The sequence below is a fragment of the Balaenoptera physalus genome (genome assembly GCF_965194825.1).
Source record: "Balaenoptera physalus genome assembly, chromosome: 8".
Lineage (NCBI taxonomy): Eukaryota > Metazoa > Chordata > Mammalia > Artiodactyla > Balaenopteridae > Balaenoptera > Balaenoptera physalus.
This window is the reverse complement of record NC_138887.1, coordinates 12,877,887-12,897,081: the sequence shown is the minus strand read 5'-3', so window position 1 is coordinate 12,897,081 and position 19,195 is coordinate 12,877,887. Positions and strand designations below refer to the sequence as shown.

General features: G+C 39.5%; 1 protein-coding gene across 15 annotated transcripts in view; it reads left to right on the top strand.

Moving 5' to 3' along the window:
• Positions 1-19,195, top strand: part of SUGCT (succinyl-CoA:glutarate-CoA transferase) — a 789,655-nt gene that overhangs the window by 129,945 nt on the left and 640,515 nt on the right. For all 15 annotated transcript variants that reach the window (XM_082473570.1, XM_082473569.1, XM_082473565.1 and 12 more), the window contains one exon: positions 3,652-3,747. In XM_082473570.1, the coding sequence (XP_082329696.1) occupies positions 3,652-3,747 (96 nt within the window). The remainder of the gene's footprint in view (positions 1-3,651; positions 3,748-19,195) is intronic.

Sequence of the window (19,195 nt, the reverse complement as noted above, 5' to 3'; positions counted from 1 at the left end):
CCCAGGTGATTGTGATGTACCACTAGGTTTAGGAACTACTGATTTAGGTCTTTCTAGTTTAGGGGAAAGGCGGGGGCAGGGGAAGGGAAATAGTCTTATAATTCTAATTGTAGTATGTAGCTGACTGTGAAAGTACAAAAGTCAGGAGTCAGGCAAATTAAGGTGTTGTATTTGTTCAGAGGCAGGGGAAATATTTTTTTGCTTGGGTGATGTGGGGACTTAATGAAACAGCAATGTGGAAATGGACTTTGAAGAGAGGATGCAGATTTGGGCAGGTGCAGAAGCGATCACGGTGTTTAGTCTAGCTTAGTTGGAGGCCAGAATATATGCAAAGAAGCAGGAGGGAAAAAATTACCCATTTTGATGCAATGGACCATACTTCTGATCTTGTTTTCCCCATTTTACCTGTGATACTTGGTTGTCCTTTTGGAGATGAAAGACTATATTATTGCAGCTTGATCTTCATTAGGCAGAGGTAAAACGAGGTGATGGACACCATGAGGACGCTTTGGGAAATAATTGGGCATATTCTTCCTCAAGCCTTTTAGGGCTGTGCCCTTTGAGATCCACTTTGACAACCCCATTGGTTTCCTGGTTAGACACAAAGAATATCAGGACCCATTATGTTATCTAAAATAATAATTTTGCTGTCAGAATGATTATTACTAAACCAAAGTTGGCTTTTTTATTTAGATGAAACCGTATAAAGGCAACATTTTGAGTAAATTATATAGCATCCACATGATGAAATAATGAGCTTAAGTTTAGGGGATGAAAGTAACGATCTAATGCAATATTTAGAATAGGTATACAGTATGTAGTTATTAACCTAAAAGTCACATCCTGCATTCTTTTGATTTGTGGAAAATTTGTCATTAATTGCCAGGAAGCCTCTGATTTTTCATACATAATCATGTCATAGCTGTTGACTTTCTCCCCCTTCTCCTGCCTTAAAAATACATCTTTGTAAATAGATTACTTTCAGATCTGTAATGCTCCTTTTAAACATTGGGTTGCTAAGTTTAGCCCTGTTGCTCTCTTTTTTAAAATAGAATTCCCCCCCACCAACTTTGCCTCTGAGTCATCACTGACAAATCACACTTTGTTTTTTCTTGGATGGCAACTGGCGTAAAATCTTATTTAACCTTCCTGCCCAGTGGGAGCCTGCTAGTTCTGAAATGCTTTTTGTTTTCATGAGCTACTGTTGTGTGGAGAAAATGGGTATGATCTTCCATTTGGAAACAGTCTGTGAGATGAATTCTGACCCTTCATTCAAACTCACTCTACATGGGGCTGTTTTTATTCAATAGTTGTCAAAGACAGCTTTTCAAGGCAGGGTCAGAAACACAAAAGTCAAAATTGAGAAGAAAGAATGAGGTAGTGGGCAAGAAATGAGGCAGCTAGGCTGACCTCTAGCCTAGCATCCGGCCCATGCCCACCCCTGGAAACCATTTCAGATCAATCTAGGAGCTACATGTTAACCTGTAACCATCCAGTCAGCCCACTACTTCCTGCAGCCCTTGCTGTTGTTGGCCTATTGACTATCACTTGACTTTGAAATTAGAAAAGTGGAAATACCAAGCCCCTTGTGACTTTTTGCTTGCAAAGAATTACCTTTATTAATGTGAATTATTGGCCTCCAGTAGCACCAGAGCTCCTTAGAGAATGACTTTCACTAGGCTTTTTGAAAGGGACAATTCCCCCCTCGCCAACATGGCTAGATCAAAGTAAAACCTCAGACTTGAGAAAATTTCCCCAGTTTCAGGAAGAGCCTTCATGGGAAAATAACTACTATTGCATCCCTGGTAGCTTTTTATCTGCTATATTGTTAAGAAGAAGAACAGAGTCAGAAATATAGACCTTGGAAGCAAATTTAAGACCATTTACTAATCTGCAAATTGTGTTCTGTGTTCACATTTCCTAGGGTGGCACTGTAGGCTTGCCTCTACTTCAGCCAGACCATGTGGGGTATTATCTTCTTCATGCATTATTTGGTTTGATACAGGAGTTATGCTTTTTTTAAAAAAAGTCTGAAAACAACTGGTTTAGGTCAAACACCCAAGATTTTATAGAGAAAGTGTCTGAAGGTCAATGTGGTTAAATTAAATACCTACAGTTGTACAACTAGAGGTTGACAGAAATTAGGAACCATGAATCTGGACTTCCCGTCCAGTACATTTTTACTACAAAATGTTGATTTGATTTTCCATTTTGAAAGACACAGAAGTGATCTGTGAAATGATGATTAGCACCAGGCAGCCCCAGGCAGCCCTGGAATGCTCCATGGTTCAAATGCCCAAGACCAGATGGAGGTCCAGAAGTGGATGACTCAAAGTTTATTAGTTTTGCCACCTGGGCAGTATAGCCAAACCAGCTGCCGTAAGGCAGTTCCAATTTCAACAAAGCAGTAAATGAACATAAAAGTGAGTGTAAATCCCAAGAAAGAAGTAAAGGAGAATGGCTGCTGCTGCAAGGAGATTCATTCAGGCTGAGCCCCATTGACAGCCCTTGTAGGAGGCACAGCTGCCATGCCAGGTAGAGGGCAAGGACAGGTTGCAGCACCACGCCCTGAAAAGTCACCCCTGGAGTCGCTCCAGGAGCCAGTCTCCATTTGGGATGTTTGACTTGCTGGCTTGGTAGATTCCTAATCGCATCTGATGATAACAGAATGAGAAAAGCCAGCGCCTGTTAGGTCACGATGATGCTGTGAGGCCAGAAGCTTTTTTCTGGAAACGATGGAAAGTTGTTATTTGGTCACCTCCTTTCCATAGTTCTGGGCCCTTGGAGCCATGGATAGTCATTGGAACATAAGCCCTTTGTGACAGATGACCAGGGATCGAGTCATTATCCTCATGTGGAATTGAATTATTATAGGTTTTTAAGATCTAGATACGAAATACTGCAAGAGTCAGAGGTTGACCCTACAGTTTTAGATGACCCCTTTAATAGATCTGTAGTTCTCGAAAGCTGAAACAAGTATAATAATGAGGATATGATCCTAGGACCAAGTTGAAAGAAGTACAGTAATTTTTGTTTAAATGAGAATGATTCACTAATGAATTAAAAAAAGTTAAGTAATCTTGATCCTCTGTGCCAGTAAGAATGCTTTGGGCAACAAGGAACAGAAAACTTGTTTAAACTGACTTAAACAAAATAGAGGTTTATTATTATTATTTTTTCGTGTTACGAGCAGTTTAGAGGAATGTGGCCCCTGACTAGTTCACCTGCTCAGTGATGATGCAGGCTCTTCTTGTGTCATCTTGATGGAAAGTAAAAGGGGAAGGGAATGTACTAGTTGCTGATGTATTTTGCAATGGCTTCGATGCTAAAGGCTGGACCAGGGTTCCATCCGTTTGGGTTAACCTCTGCCTTCAGGTGATCTTTTCAGGAGCTGAGTGCTTCCGTGTTTGTATTTCTCAATTGACCGTTACTCAGTACTTAGTCTCACGCAATAATGTAATACTGCTCTTCTTTTCTTTGTGTGATGAAAGTGTGGTTGCCTGTGTATTTTCTAACCAAGCAGGACAATTTTTTCTCTCTCCTTTTTCCTTCTACAATGACATGAAGTGAAATCAAACGAGAATATTCCTATTATAACCTTCTGTTTATGAGTATAGATAAAGTAGCTTCTGTTTTTTCTTCTTCTGGTAGGTGGCATGTTTGACTCACGTCGCTGCGAATTATCTTATTGGCCAAGAGGAAGCGCGGCGCTGGGGCACAGCTCACGGAAGTATTGTTCCTTACCAGGTAAGAATACAACAATATAGGATCAGTCTATTAGAATCTGCAGTTCTGTATGATATGAGTTTGAGAGATGATTCCTTTTTAAAAAAAGACTTTCAGGGTTTTCTGTCATATATCTTTGTCTGACTGTAACAAGGTTCTGTTATTCACTTCAAATTCTGTGTTTTGCACATTTCTTCATCAGAAGATTAGTAACAGGACACTTGAATGGATCAAAAGAACTTGCTGAAAGTGAGTGACTTTTGGACTCAGATGATGGTTTGCTTTTATTTTTTTCACCCAAAAGACGCACTGATTGTACCCATTCTATAAAGCCTGGTTTGTTCGCCACGTCAATTAAAAACCAAATGTTACCTACCCCAGCTGACAGTAATATTCTCACAGGGTTGGAGGAAAATGAAAATTTGCGTGTGACAGATCTTCAGTTCTTGAGCAAAGCAGATGGTTCAGGAACTGCTGTTCTTTATTAAGTGTCTAAACTTGTCCTCAGAAATTCTTGACTTTGGCTAGTGTGAATGAATATGTGAAGAAACTATGACTTTTCAAAAATAAAACCAAAAACTCCTCTTCAACCTTTTCAACAGAGGACAATGTTGGAAACCATGGGAATTCATCTCAAATGTTGGAAGTTCAGGCTTCAGTTTTTGATGCGTATGGAGAAAGTATCTGTGAGTCAGAAGGCTTTACAGTAAAGTTCCAAATCATGTCACATAGGGAGGTATTCACTATGTTTAAGTATAACGTTTATAGTCTATTTTTTGCTTATTTTAAAAAACAGAATGTCTTTAAAAAATGTTTTGTGTAGACCTCAGTATCCCTCCTGGGTGTTTACACCAAGAGCTCTGGCATCTTGGGTGTGCTCTCAATTATTTCACTGTGAGGTGAAAAGAAATTTAGAATTATCGGCTATTTTTGTTATAGGTAAAAGATATGGGAGACTCTGTGTGTGTGTGTGTGTATGTGTGTGTTTCTTTTCATTGAAGACAGAAATGTACTTTTCCTTCTTGAATTGCCCCAGTTACGTAAAATGGACACTGTGCTTATTTGATCTAGTTGACTGCAGCTTTACAATCTGTAAGAAATAAAAGAAGATCTACTAGGGTCTTTCCTCAAAAGCCCAGAATTAATTTGTTTCCTCTTGATGGAGAACGGGTTCAGCACTGTGATTAAGGAACAAATGCAAATTTAGCTTGAATGAAGCTAGTATACCAAGATGGAGCCTAGATATGTTTGTAGACCCTCGTCTGTTTTCAATTTTTTAAAATAGATTTGGGAAATATTTTTATGGGTGAATTACAGGGCAATTATAATTCAGTTTTCTACAATAATTAAAGCTTTGCATCTCATTTGAGTTGTCTGAGTTTTGGGCTGAAAGCCTATAATGGAAGACTCTGATGGTCTCAGGAATTAGTTAAGGTGGCCACCTCACTCTCTTCAATTTTTTAAAATTTCATTTTATTTTTATATTTTAATTGAAGTAGAGTTGATTTACAATGTTGTGCCAGTCTCTGCTGTACAGCAAAGTGACTCAGTTTTACACATACAGACATTCTTTTTCATATTCTTTTCCATTATGGTTTATCCCAGGAGGTTGGATATAGTTCCCTGTGCTATACAGTAGGACCTTGTTGTTTATCCATTCTAAATGTAACAGTTTGCATCTACCAACGCCAAATTCCCAGTCCATCCCTCTCCCTTCTCAATTTTATTGAACTCTGAAGGATTCTGGGGATCAAGGACCTCAAATGCATGAAATGAAAATTTTTGAAAAGTAGTGCTTCTTGATTTGTGTGTTATTTTGTATACATGCAATAATGTTTTTTTTTTTGGCCGCTCTGTGCAGCATGTGGGATCTTAGTTCCCCAATCGGGGATCGAACCTGTGCCCCCTGCAGTGGAAGCACGGAGTCTTAACCACTGGACTGCCAGGGAAGTCCCTGTATACATGCAGTTCTTAACTCCTCGGGTTGATTATCCACTTGCGCTCTCTCCTCCCTGCTCTTTGGCTGCCACCTTTTTGAAAATGAGTAAATTAAACAAAGTATACAGAATTGAGATAAGCATTTTGCTCCTTGAACATCTTAGTGGAGGCTTTTCTGAGAATTCAGATTTTTAAAAGGAATTTTTGATTTCAGTGCTCCTTTTGTTCCCATTATCAGTGGGTTTTGCCCCTGAGAAGTACCTAGCCCAAGGAATTGATCATTACATAATGCTCATGTTAATATTTTTAATGCATTGGTATTAGTTCAGTGTTTCTCAACCCTTCAAACAATTATATTTGTAAAGACAGGAGTGTTTTAGGGACAGGAGAGGAGAGTGCAGAGAAAGCAGCTGGCCTTCAAAAAGAATATATTTTGTTTATTATGTAAATGTGCAGTTATCAGTGTGGCCACCCCTCTTTAGATATATGACTAGCATGATACACATCGAGGACCAAAGCAACAGCCCGGCTGCTCATAGCCTCCTATCGCTCTTAATGACCTTCTCCTATTTCACTTGGCTTCCCCACACTTATTTCTCTTAAATGTGCACATGAATCATTTGGAAACCCCGTTAAGATGCCGATTCTGATTCCAGGTGATGTTGATGCTGCCCATCGCCATGATAAGATTGTAGACCTAGACTTTCTTATGATCGATGACTGCACCGTCTCATTTATATTCCACTGGCAAATCCCAGTGCCGATTGGATTTAATAGTCCATCTATTCCGTGCCTGACGGAAGCAGTGAATATGGCTGGGGAAAAACATAACCACCATGTTGTGTTCACGGCTGTCTCCCCCCAGCCATACTCAGCAATCTTGCCACATTTATCTACATATTTATCTTCTCTCTCTGATATGATTATTTCACATCTTCTCTCTCTTCAAGTCTTCCACCTCTCTCCTCATCCTTAGGCAAAGACTTTGTCTCATATGACATTAAAAATTGATGCAGCCAGAAGAGAACTGCTGCATTTTTTTTCTGCCATAACTCTCAAACTTCATTTCCTCGTATCACAGTGAATGAACTGTCCCTTTCCACATTTTGCCGATTTAAAGGCATTGCTCCTGCACTTGATCTCTTCCATCACCTGTATTATCTGATCACGTCCTTCACTTTAAAAAAAACCCAGCCTTGGACATCGCCCCCCCATACCCTCACCCCCCAACTCTGGGGCATGTTTTATTCCATTTACCATCCCATTTCTTCGTGCTCTTATTTATATGGCAAAACTCTTCGAAAGTTTTGGGTGGTGTCTGCTGGTAGGAAACACTGCAACCTCTATTCTGCAGTGCCATCTGTACCTCACAGGTAAAGAGACTTTACAGCACTCTGAAGCCTCAGGAGCTTGAGTGCAGTGGACCAGCAGGGGAAGCTGACTTTCTGGGCAGTTCATTAATAAGAATACTCTTCTTAAGCTTTTTCTTGAGCCTTTCAAATGTAGGGCCTTCAAAGAGAATTGTTCCTTTAAATGGCCTGATAATTCACATGGTGATTTCTTTCAAACTTTCCCCTCCCCCACCAAGAGCTTCCAATTCAGGAGAGTGAAGAAAACTATTATTCAGATGATTAAATAAAACCATGTCTCCCTTTCTTCAGTTTGGGCTCATTCAACCAAGGAATAGAGCAGGAAACTGTGCTATGTTATTTCTGGTAGGGACCTTATACTGTATATTTAATTTGGCATAAGCAGAGACTGAGACAGGCAGTAAATTCCAAGTTTGAAGAGATACAGCACTTTGCTATCATTCCTTAGAAAAACATCAAAATGCTGTTAAATCATAGCAGATTAGGTAACCTTGGGAATCTTTTTCTTTTAACCCATGTTAAGGATGTTTTAAAAAGCCAAAATGTGAATGATATACATCTGTTTCTTGTGTGACTTTTTCTTTGTACCATAGGAGCAGTAAAGCATTCATTTGCTGAAGTTTGCAAGTACAGTTTAAACAAGCATATGATTACATTGCGTATCTTATTTAATTGATGCATTGATAATAAGAGTAATAGTAAACATGCTGGCTTCCATTGAACACATATCATGTAACTGGGATATATATCTACATATATGTATATTTTTCTTTCTCATTTTATATGGATGAAAGGGACATTTAGAGAGGTGAACCAACTCTCCTATGGCTGTAGCTAGAAAGTCAAAGGGCCTGGATTGGAACCACGGTTTTAAGTTTTCAAAACTTGTTTCCTTTCTCACTATATCCGAACTAGTGGTTCTTTTGGTGCTTGACACATTGTAGCTACCTGTCTTTTAGTTTCTTTGGCAGATAGAATTCTTCTGATCTGTTTCCATCATCTCTTTGACAAACGACCTATTTATTATGATTTTAGAGGGTCCCAAACCTAATAAGTGACCTGGCTATGGAACTATATTTGAATTCTGAGCTATGCGGCAACTGTAGGTTTCCCTCTACCGTGTTTTCATTCATGCTTTCAAATGATTCCTGATAAATAAGCAACAGTTCTTGAGCCCCCTATGGAGTTGGCACTGTTTTAGTTCCAGAAGGCTTCCAAATGAGGAAAAACTAGGCCCTTGATTTCAATGAACTCAGAGGCGATATAGCAAGCACAGCTGAGAGGATTTGAGCTTTGGCGTCAGACAGGCCTGGGCTCATAACTTGGCTTTGCCACTTCATGGCTGCGAAATCTTGGACAAGTCTTTTAATATCCCTAGTGTTAGCTGCTTCCTGTGCAAAAAGGTGAAGATGATAGTTGTTTCCATGTTCATTGATGGAGTTAAATGAGATAGTGCGTGCTAAGTGTTTTGTGTAGTAGCTGACTCTAGTAAGCATGGGTGGAAGGTGGCTCCTGTTATTATTTCTGTAGTTGAAGTAATAATTATAACTTTGTGAAATAGTTTCTAGGAAACTATGAAATAGTCCCTATGAAAACTATCCATGGCAGCTTAGGGGCAGAATAACGAGACATAGCTGATTTTCTTTCTTAATGGAATTTCCACTTTAATTTCTTTCTTTAAAAAAACAAAAAACGAAAAGGAGGGCAATGTACTGTGCTACTTTTCTATTTAAAAAAAAAAAAACTGTTCTCAGATATTTTTTAGAAATTGTAGTATTGAGCCATTGCTCAAATGTAGCATTATTGAAAGAAATACAGTTTGAGGAGAATCATATATAGCACCACCACTCAATTGTCAAAGGGAATAGGGCTTCTAGTTTACTGATGTGTTTAGTAAATTGAGATTTAGCATAAATGCATACTTAACTAAATGAAACATGGTAAAAATGATTTTCAGAAGTATTCTCTGAGGAGTCCACAAGATGGGAACCTGTTTCTATAAAAGATACATACCTACCCTTTTGAGAGCCAAAAATTGTGGAGATTTCTCTTTCAGCTTTTAAAAGTGAGAGAACTACAGAATATTCTGAACCTCTGTTCTTATAACCTTAAGATTGCAATGAACTTTGGTAATCTCTAACCAGTAAAAAAAATACCCGAAGATTTTTTATTGGGAACAAAAGTGCAGGTGACAGCAAATACATTAGATTCTGTCTCAGAGGTTTCTGCAAACTTTTGGATTACTTAGCACTGACAAGTTAGAATATTCAAAGGTTGTTTGTTTTTTTTTTAAATTTAAGGCATGAATTGTCTGAATTTCCCCTGCCCTTTTTGTTCTAAAGGTTTTGTCCAGGTAGCTTTTGATTATTTGCTTTAGAGCTTATATTTGTCTTAATCCTTATGAATTTGGAATTCTTGTTAAAACAAAACAAAATCATTTACTTGAAGATCCTGGTTACTTTGAATCCAATTGGCTAGGATTTTGTCTCAGTCCTAAGAATATAGGTAATGGGGCAGTCCAACAGGTGGATAAAATGAGAGCAGACATGCTAGCTACTGGCATGATAGCTGCCACCCTCTCTGCTTCTCCCTAGAAAAGCTTCAGCTTTCTTTGATTTCAAATAAAATCCCTAAATTTAAAATAAATTAGGCAACATGATGTTTAAGGAGAGCATATTGCACAAAGAATAAACATATGTATGACTGTGCAAAGACCATTGTGATTCTTAAAAAATCAGTATTGCCTTCAGTTGACAAATATGGTCTTTTTAATTCATTTCACCAAGAGGTAAAATAGAAAGAGGCACAAGGAAAGACAATGTATCTCAAGGAATAAATCTGAAATTCCTTTAGGATCTTATCAGCTTCTCTGGGATTCTCGATATTCTTCTCGTTATATATGGATAATTGATAGGATTGTATGTTGTTTATACCTATCAAATTTGGCTAAAATTACCCCAAAGAATTTTGAATATTCAGCTAAGTAAGAATATTAATATTATTGACTTAATAATATTGTATTAATAATAACCATTATAATCAGCAATAACATTTATTGAATGATTGCTATGTGTCAGTTATTAAGTACTTTATATATATTAATTCCATCCTCACAGCAACCCTGTGAAATAGGCAAAACTATTATCCTCACTTTCAGATGAGGCACAGAGAGGTTAAATAACTTGCCCAAGGTCGCATATAAGTGTGTAGCTGGAATTCTAACCCAGGCAGGGGAACTATACTATATAGGCAGATGATGTGATGCTACTTACTTAAACTGACATGTTTAGTTTCGTTTTCTATCTTCATCCCACTTTTGAGGAAGAATTATGTGACATTTTCCTCTACATAGTTTCCCCTTTAGGACTGCCAAGAGCAATTGAAGAGGTATAAACAATTCTGTTGTTTACTCATTACTGAGATCCTTAATTAGGACCTAATTTCATTCAGGAAATCAGGTTGTACATCTTCTGAAGAAATCCTTTGATTGCCTATGCTAAAATTGTATTAGAATCATAATTAAGTCAAGTCATAGTGAAACAGCTATCTCTCGTTCCATCTATGTAATGAATGCGAACAATACTGTCTTTGAGCAGTCTAGGAGCTTGGGATGGTCTTAGCTATTGTGAGACTCCTAGTTTCTGGTTTTCAAATGGTATCTCTGTGAGTTTGGAGGTCGAGGTGGGAAGAAGTGGACATTCAGGGGCATGGGGCGGCGGGAGAGGCCAAATAGGCAGATCTCCACGTGTTCCAACCCCATTTCAACCAGAACAGCTCCACTTTTTGTTTGTTTGTTTGAAATACAGAGTCCACTGGTTAAAAATGATTATTTGTCCTAGGTCAACCGACTTGTACTGAAGGATTCTACACGACTAGACAGTAGGTTTTGTACATGTTTGCGGTGAGTTTGGGAAAAGAGAGACTCGTTTTCCTTGATGTTGGTGGTTCCTAGAGCTGTGACCTAGAACCTTTATTAAAGGGTCTAATCCAGCTGAGCTGGAGGCCTTGGCAGGGGTTTGTGTGATGCCTGGCAGAGCTCCTCTGTGGAGGAGCACACACATTACCTCCCAGCTGAGAGTCGGGCCTGGTGACTCTGCGTGGAGGTCAAGGCTCTTTGGCTCAGGTAAATCACGTGGGACTGGATTCTGGAAACAGTTGGACTTGGATGTAGTTACACATCCTGTTCCGTTCTTAGGGGTGTCCAGGGCAAGTGTTGTTGAAATTCTGAGTAGGTGTGCTTAGCACTGATACAATACCCTGATGGCTCCCTGTTCAGGTGCAGGCTACCTGGGGGGAAAAGAACTGAGTTCTGATATGGTACAAATTACTGTAATAATATAATTCAGTATTGGGCAGATAAAATCATACAGTGGAAGAAAAACTATACGATGTTAAGTTCTGAAGTGAACCTATGTTGGAGACTTGAGCACATCATGTCCACATATATAAATATGGCTGTGAAGTATGCTCTTTTGCATCCTAGTTTTGTTTCTGGCATTTAGGGAAAGGGGTACTGGTGCAAGGACTCTGCTGAGACAGGAGATGCTAAGTGTGTATACTGAGTGGGGCTAGTGAAATAGGAATGTGGTGTTCTTTTTGAAAAATCATGTTAATAATTCATTTGACCTAATTTTAACCTGGAAATGATTCTCAAGTGTCCCTTTCCTCTCTTCTTTCCTGAGGGTAAAAGTTGGTGTGAAATGCTCTAGGGCTTTGCCGCGCCATGGAGCAGTGGCATCGGCATTACCTGGAAGCTTGCTGGAAATGAGAGTCTCGTTTATTCTATTGAACCAGAATCTGCATTTTAACAAGATCCCCAAGTGATGTGTTTTCACGTTAGATTTTGAGAAGCCCTGCTTTCAAGTATGTGTGAAATCCCTTTGGTCATTGCATTATGGGTCCACTAGATGTCACTCTTGTAACCTGGTAATGGAAAGGCTTTTTTTTTTTTTTTTCTTCGGTGAGGACTTGGAAGAATCCGTGAATATGAACACGTTATTAGGTGATTTCCTCCCCATGCTTAGAGCTACTGATATACACGTTGATTATTTAAGGTGAAACTACCCTTCTTTCTGGTTCACAGTCCTGGAGAGAGATGCCTGGGAATGATTTTCATTTTGTGGAATTAGCGCTCGTACCTTCCATTTTTCTGTCCTTCAAGCCTCCTGTTGCTTGGGTTAGTTCTGTCATTATATAACCTTAGCACAGACTATGCTGCAGTCACTCTGACTGACTGACTCACCGAGAGAACAGCATCCTGGCCTGCTCAGCACAGTGACGCAGAATAAACGTACAGGTTTGATCTCTGTAGAAATGACTGAGAGCAGAAAGGAAGGAAGCAAGGCTGTATCCTGAAATTAACATCAACCTCTGTGTGATTGTTGGAGGAAGGGCAGCCCTTTCTGAATTCTTGGGGTGTCTCAGGAGTGGTTTTACAGAAAAGGCCACTTCTGCTTAGAAAGAAATGTCCCAAGTGTAATCTTGAAGGGCGTTAGTTTCAGCCATGAAGATGGATATAAGGGACATTTACAGATAAAGTAAGGTCCAGAGGGAGATGATGTACTTTCAGAGATATATGAGGCCCCTAGGACAAGTCCTGTTAACAACTGGTTAGGTCTGAATATTAGGAATGAGAGGTGAAAAGGTTAAGGACTATGCTTTAGACTATCCAATTTTTTGCTGGATGCCCAGCTTGAGAAAAGTTAGTTCTTGAAATAAATCAGTCTCTTGCAAAATTCTCCTCCCTCTGAGTCTGATGTGGTTTTTCATCTGTTTCAATTAACAAGGGTAGCAAACAAGTAGTAAAGTAGCAGGTGTGTGTGTGTGTGTGTGTATGTGCACTTGGATGTGTTTTGTGACTGTTTTTTGTGTGTATTTCCTCTTCTTGGTGAGTGGCAGGGGCATTTATAATATCACTAAATGAGTAAAACATGTTTAATTTGATTTCAGTCTAGTAAATATTCTTACTGATGTGAAAACAACACGGTTTTAGCTTAAATATAACTTTCCTTTGTTCCAAATAATTAAGGTGGCCATAGTATTTACTGTGACTCTTTAGAGTCCTTTTTGCAACATCAGTTATTATGAGGTGATTTCTAATGACCAGGAGCAGAATTAATTTTCAAGCATTTTATGGAGAATCAATTTCATTTTTTAAAGTAGTATCTAAATTATGGAAAACAAGCCTGAAATGCTCATTTCCCATTCCTAGCCACGGTCTAAATGTCTACTTCTGCAAGTTGATAGGATTTTACACCACCATCCCCATCACTGTTGGATTTCCTTTTTAACTGTTGCTGCTAAGACTGCAGATGCTACCAGATCTAGCAGCGTACTTTAGCTGTATTGTTTAAAAGCATGGGCTTTGGAGTCAGACAGACCTTGGGCAAATTGCTTCATTTCACTGAGCCTCAGTGTCTTCATCTGTAAAATAGGGACAATCCTACCTGCCTCCTGGGCAGTGGTGATGATTTAGTGAGACAGTGCATGTAAAGTACGTGGCCTAGAGTCAGGCACGTGGTGTATGCTCAGCAGATGGTAGCTGTTATCCCCGTATTGTACCCATCCCACAGACCCCAGTCCTATAGTGTTTGTGCCCGTCTCTCGGTTGTTGAAACCCAGTTCACCACCTGTGGCAGGAACCCTTGTTCCTACACTTTTTCTCCACCAGAGGACAGATCCAAGTCAAGGAGCTGTCCTTTCCCTCTGCCTGGCAAATATTTGTGTGTGTGTGTGTGTGTGTGTGTGTGTGTGTGTGTGTGTGTGTGAGAGAGAGAGAGAGAGAGACGAGTGGATGGGGAGCAGATCAGTACCATGCAGAGTGGTAGGGAGGACGTTGACCCCCGCACTGTGTGTGTGTGTGTGTGTGTGTGTGTGTGTGTGTGTGTGTGTGTGAGACGAGTGGATGGGGAGCAGATCAGTACCATGCAGAGTGGTAGGGAGGACGTTGACCCCGCACTGCAACAAGGAGAGAAGTTCTCCTTACAACCCACACTGGAATCCTCAATGAAAGTTCCCCTCAGTGTCCTAAAACGGTGGTCGAGTTCAGCAGAACTGAGAATAGTGAGCCCTGTTAGTATTGTCCATACAGCCATATCAAAGGCTGAACCATGGTCCCATTCACCAATTTAAACATTATTTCTCAAGAGAAACAAACTCGAAGGCGCAAACTGTGAAATCTCAATTGGACTTCGGCAGTGCAGATTCCGGATTGCCTGCTCGTTATTACCTTTACTGCTTTGGAATGACCTTTTTGGTTCAGAGAGGACCTCTGGACTTCAAATAGCTGTAACTCATATCTTGGGGGTCACTGGAACACTACCTGGTTCAGCAACAGCGTCAGAAAGCTACTGTGAGGCAGTCCGAAGAGATCTTTCATCCTGAAAACACCCTTGTAGGAGTTTTTGCAGTTCCAACATAAGCTGCCCTATGGTTTGATTTGCTAATATCCTGTTGATGAAAAACAATGAAGATTTCAATGTAACCGCAATAGTATTAGTGTGCTGCCTCAAACAGAAGAGGATATAAAATATTAAAGAATTAGGAGCACTCTGTATCTTAAAAATATACTCTTATTTTTCCTGCTAGACTTTTGGAGTCTGCATTAGGTTTTTTTTGTTTGTTTCAACAAAGTTAACTTTAATATATATTTTTGATAATTGTTTAAAATGCTTTCTCAAAAAAACCTTAAAAGGGGTATGGATTATTCTTTCTTCCTACCATATCCTTCTTGTTTCCATTGCAAGGAGTCAAATCAGTAAGGTCAGTCCCAGTTGGAAGAAGCTGGGGGGTAGGGAACAAAACTTATAATGGTGTTACTGTGTAGATTGCAAAAGAATCTGAGGTTTGTTCAGCAAATATAATGGTGCATTGAGGTGTTGTGTTAATATGGGGGGCCAGAAAATGAGCTCTGTGTACAGTGAATCTGTTAAGTGGCAGTTTACAGTTTAACCTAAAAATTGGGAGAAAAGTTGATAAGTGCAGAGGAAGCATGAGACCCAATCTGACAGAGACTCGCTAGGGTGATGGTGGTGGGTGGAAGGAGGAGGGAGAGAAGAAGGGGATTCTGTGGTGTACTGGGTGAAGGTGGGGATGGCAAAACTCTCCATCCATGTAAACAGGAAATTGACAGTTTTGTAGAAAAGCAAAGCCCCAAGTGTTTAAAGGCATGTAAACTCTAGTATAAAGCAGAGTGGATAGAATGATTGGTGGCAGGTAAGGATCACAATTCCATTTGGTTTTCACAGGCTTGGTAGAAGGAGAAAATGTAGAAACTAGTGAAAACTGGTACTGCAGAGTTAGGAAATCTATAGGAATCTTCGGGATGGATGAGCTGATGGGATTATGACATTTTATATATAGAAATGATGAAAACAGAATAAGTATAATAAAAACAGTAAATGAAAATGTACAAAATAATGCTGGACAAAGAAATTCACTGAGGATGAGAAATTCATGCTCAGTACTAAGAATATATTTAGAGATATTAAGGACCAGTGGCTTTTAAACATTTTTTCTTTCTTTCTTTTTGCTCAGAGTTACTTTGAGAAGCTGATGAGAAATATGGAATCCTTGCTCAGAAAAGTACACATACCCATATACATGCATGATTTTGCACATGATTTCAGGAGCTTCTCAGACCTTTTGGGACCCATCCCTGGATTCCTGCCAAAGACCAACTGAATTAGGGTCAGGATATTGAAATTCTATTGATAACACCAGAAAATTAGACCAAATAGTAGTTACGAGGGAAATCATACCCTGAGACTGAAAGATCTCACACAAATGTCTGCTTCATAGGGGAAGAAGTTTTAGAATTAAGGAGGGAAAGGAATTATAATGGACTTGGGCCTAAGATTAGACAGGGATTGGTGTAAGAAATTATCTGTGACTATTGCAATAATGCTCACAACTCAATTACATTCAACCTTCTGAAGGGGAGTGAAAGAAAAAAAAATTCCGTTACATTATTACTCGGTTTTAGAAAATGGAACTATGATCAAATCAATGTGTGCTTTAAGTTAAAATTGAAAGTAATATTTTAAGAAGTCTGTAACTTGTAGGAAACCTGGAAATGCTTTAAACACATTAGTGGTAGGACAGGAAAATATGTCACATGCCGAAGATTAGGAGCTCCTATAAAAACTTTTGCATCCATCTCATAAAGTAAAAGAAGCAAATATAAGGGGAAAAAGTAGGCAAAAGATTATTCAAGTGAGAACAGGGAATGCCTCAAAGTGTGACAGGTCAGGTGTAAATAAGAAGCCAGTCAGACTGTAAAGGAATTCAAGAAACAGCACAAAAAAGACTGCAATCCAGAAATAAAAGCTTTTTTATACATGAAAGGCAGAAGGTCACTTGGAAACTCCATGGGACTGCTTGATGATCAGGGTGCAAAAGATGTGCTCATGGGGAAGAAAGGAGATCTAGGGGCTCAATGAACTCTTTGCTTTGGTCTTTGTTGAAACATAAAAATTTCCTCTGTCATCATGTCTTTTGAAGCAAAGAGGTGAGAGATATAGTATTAGATCAAATAGTGGTCAGGGAACAGGATGTTCTACCTGATCGACATGCTGGATATAAGTAAATTGCTGAAACTTTATGGCATCCATTATAAAGGGCTAAAGAAACTCAAGGGAATAAATTGACCAAAATGCAAAATAAGTCTTGTACTCACTCTTCAGTATGAGTGAATTCCACCCTTGCTTCCTTTCTAATGAGGACACCCTACAAGCTATCGGTGAATCTCATTCATACTGGTGGACTTCAAAAGTGGTAGGATCATTGACTACTTGGTATAATGAATGGAGGAAAGTAGTCTGTTTTCTATGACATGCTGGATTGTTTGAAGAGGTAAATAAGCACCAGGAAGAAAACAACAAATGTAATTTGTTTAGACTTTCAAGGAGTCAGTTACAAAGTTTCACAACAAAGCTATTCCAAATTGTGTTACCATGGTATTAGGAGGAAGATTTTGTCACACATGGGTATCAACAGAGGAAACAAAAAGTAGGGTGTATGAGCCTGCTGTTGATGGAGACACGTAAACAGTGAGGCGCCTCCAGGGATTTCGGCTGGACTTCGTTATTATACATATTTATAGATCATCTGGAAGAGTATGTACACAATGAAATACCTGAGGGTGCAGGACTAAGCTCCTTTGGCTAGTGAAATTATAACTCAACAGGAATAAGCTTTTGAAAGATCATGTAAGTGGACGAGAAAGTGGCAGGGAGGCTCAGTAACGTAAGAAGTGCTACCAATTTAGGGAAAAAGAAACCAAACTAAACTTGTAAAACTGTGGGCTCTGAATTATTTAGAAACCTGCTTTCCTTTAGGGACCAGGAAAGGAATTTGGAGTCCTTGTATCAGTAATTGCATCCTTCTGAATAGGCCAGTGAATGTTGGAAGGTTGTGAAACCAAAGGTGCACTTGAAGCAGAACCGTTGTGCCTCGGCATTCTTTTGGTTTTGATTGTCCTATCTCACAAAGGGGTATGAGAAAGACCTAGTTTCAAATCCTGACTCAATCTTTACAGGATTTTTATGAGGACCCAATTGAACATATGTGAAATTGCCTAGTACGGTGGTCCGTGGCAAGCCCTGAATGTAGTATCAGGGGGGACATGATGGAAGTAGACTCTCCTGGTTGGACCAAATCATTCAGGCTCTAACTTGGTATAGGAAGGTGCTGATCTATCTTCTCTCCAACTCAGCTACAAGGAACTTGCTTCTTACAGGGGAGACAATGTAATTTTTGAACAGCTCTGATTGTCACTCAGGGCTTTATACTTAGTTGAAAGCTACCTTTCTTGTGATTTATAGGCAACAGAGTAACAGAGAAGAAAGGGGACTTGAGAGATCACTCATTCAAAACCTCTTATTTTATGGATGCGGATGAGGAATATAAGGTGGGATGTATTTCTGCCCACATGACTTCATAGAACTTTGCCTCATTGATATTTCTGTTTGCATTATTTATTAGTATGTTTATTGTACCTTGATATTTGTAAGGCCCTTACTGTGCAGGCCCATCTTCACCTTCCCTTGTTTAGCATCCATTACCAGTTAGCTGTTAATACTGATCCCGCCCTCAGGCTGATTTATTTTATTTTCTGTATTGCAGCTGCTACTCCTTTAGAGCAGGGGTTGGCAAACCATGGCCCGTGGGCCAAATCCATCCTGTGCCTGATTTTATGTGGCACGTGAGCTAAGAATAGTTTTTTTAAAAAAAATAAATTTATTGATTTTATTCATTTATTTTTGGCTGCATTGGGTCTTCATTGCTGCACACGGGCTTTCTCTAGTTGTGGCAAGCAGGGGCTACTCTTCGTTGCGGTGTGCGGGCTTCTCACTGCGGTGGCTTCTCTTGTTGCGGAGCACGGGCTCTAGGCGCACGGGCTTCAGTAGTTGTGGCTCGCGGGCTCTAGAGCGCAGGCTCAGTAGTTGTGGCGCAGGGCTTAGTTGCTCCACGGCATGTGGGATCTTCCTGGACCAGGGCTCGAACCCGTGTCCCCTGCATTGGCAGGCAGATTCTTAACCACTGGGCCACCAGGGAAACCCAAGAATAGTTTTTACATTTTGAAATAGTTAAGAAAAATCAAATGAAGAAAAAAATTTTGTAACTCATGAAAATTATGTGAAGCTTAAATTTTAGTGTTCATAAATAAAGTTTTATGAAATCGTAGTCACACTCCTTTGATTATGTATTATCTACGTCTGCTATTGTGCTATAACAGAAGAGTCTTGGCAGAGACTGTATGCCCTGCAAAGCTGAAAATACTTACAATGAGCCCTTTACCAAAAACGTTAGCTGACCCTGGTTGTAAAGTGTCTCCAAAGACCCAATCAGCATCACTCTATATTTCTCCATGTGCCTTTTCCTTTCTCAGAGTTCCAGCTTGAATTCCACTTCCTTCATGACCCTCAAAAATGTCTCTTTCCTCTTTACCTAATACACACTAGTGTTTGATTGATTGTGTAGTTTTCTAAAAGTTTTACATATATTGTTTTGTCCTTTCCCCCCCCTCTTTTGTAAATGTAATCTTTTTGAAGGCAGGAACCATATACTGTGTTTAGCAACATAGCACTCAGCCAAGGATTAGGCTCATAGTACTTGGCTCTAACAAGGTATTCGCTGAATTTAATTGAATTTCTTTTAGT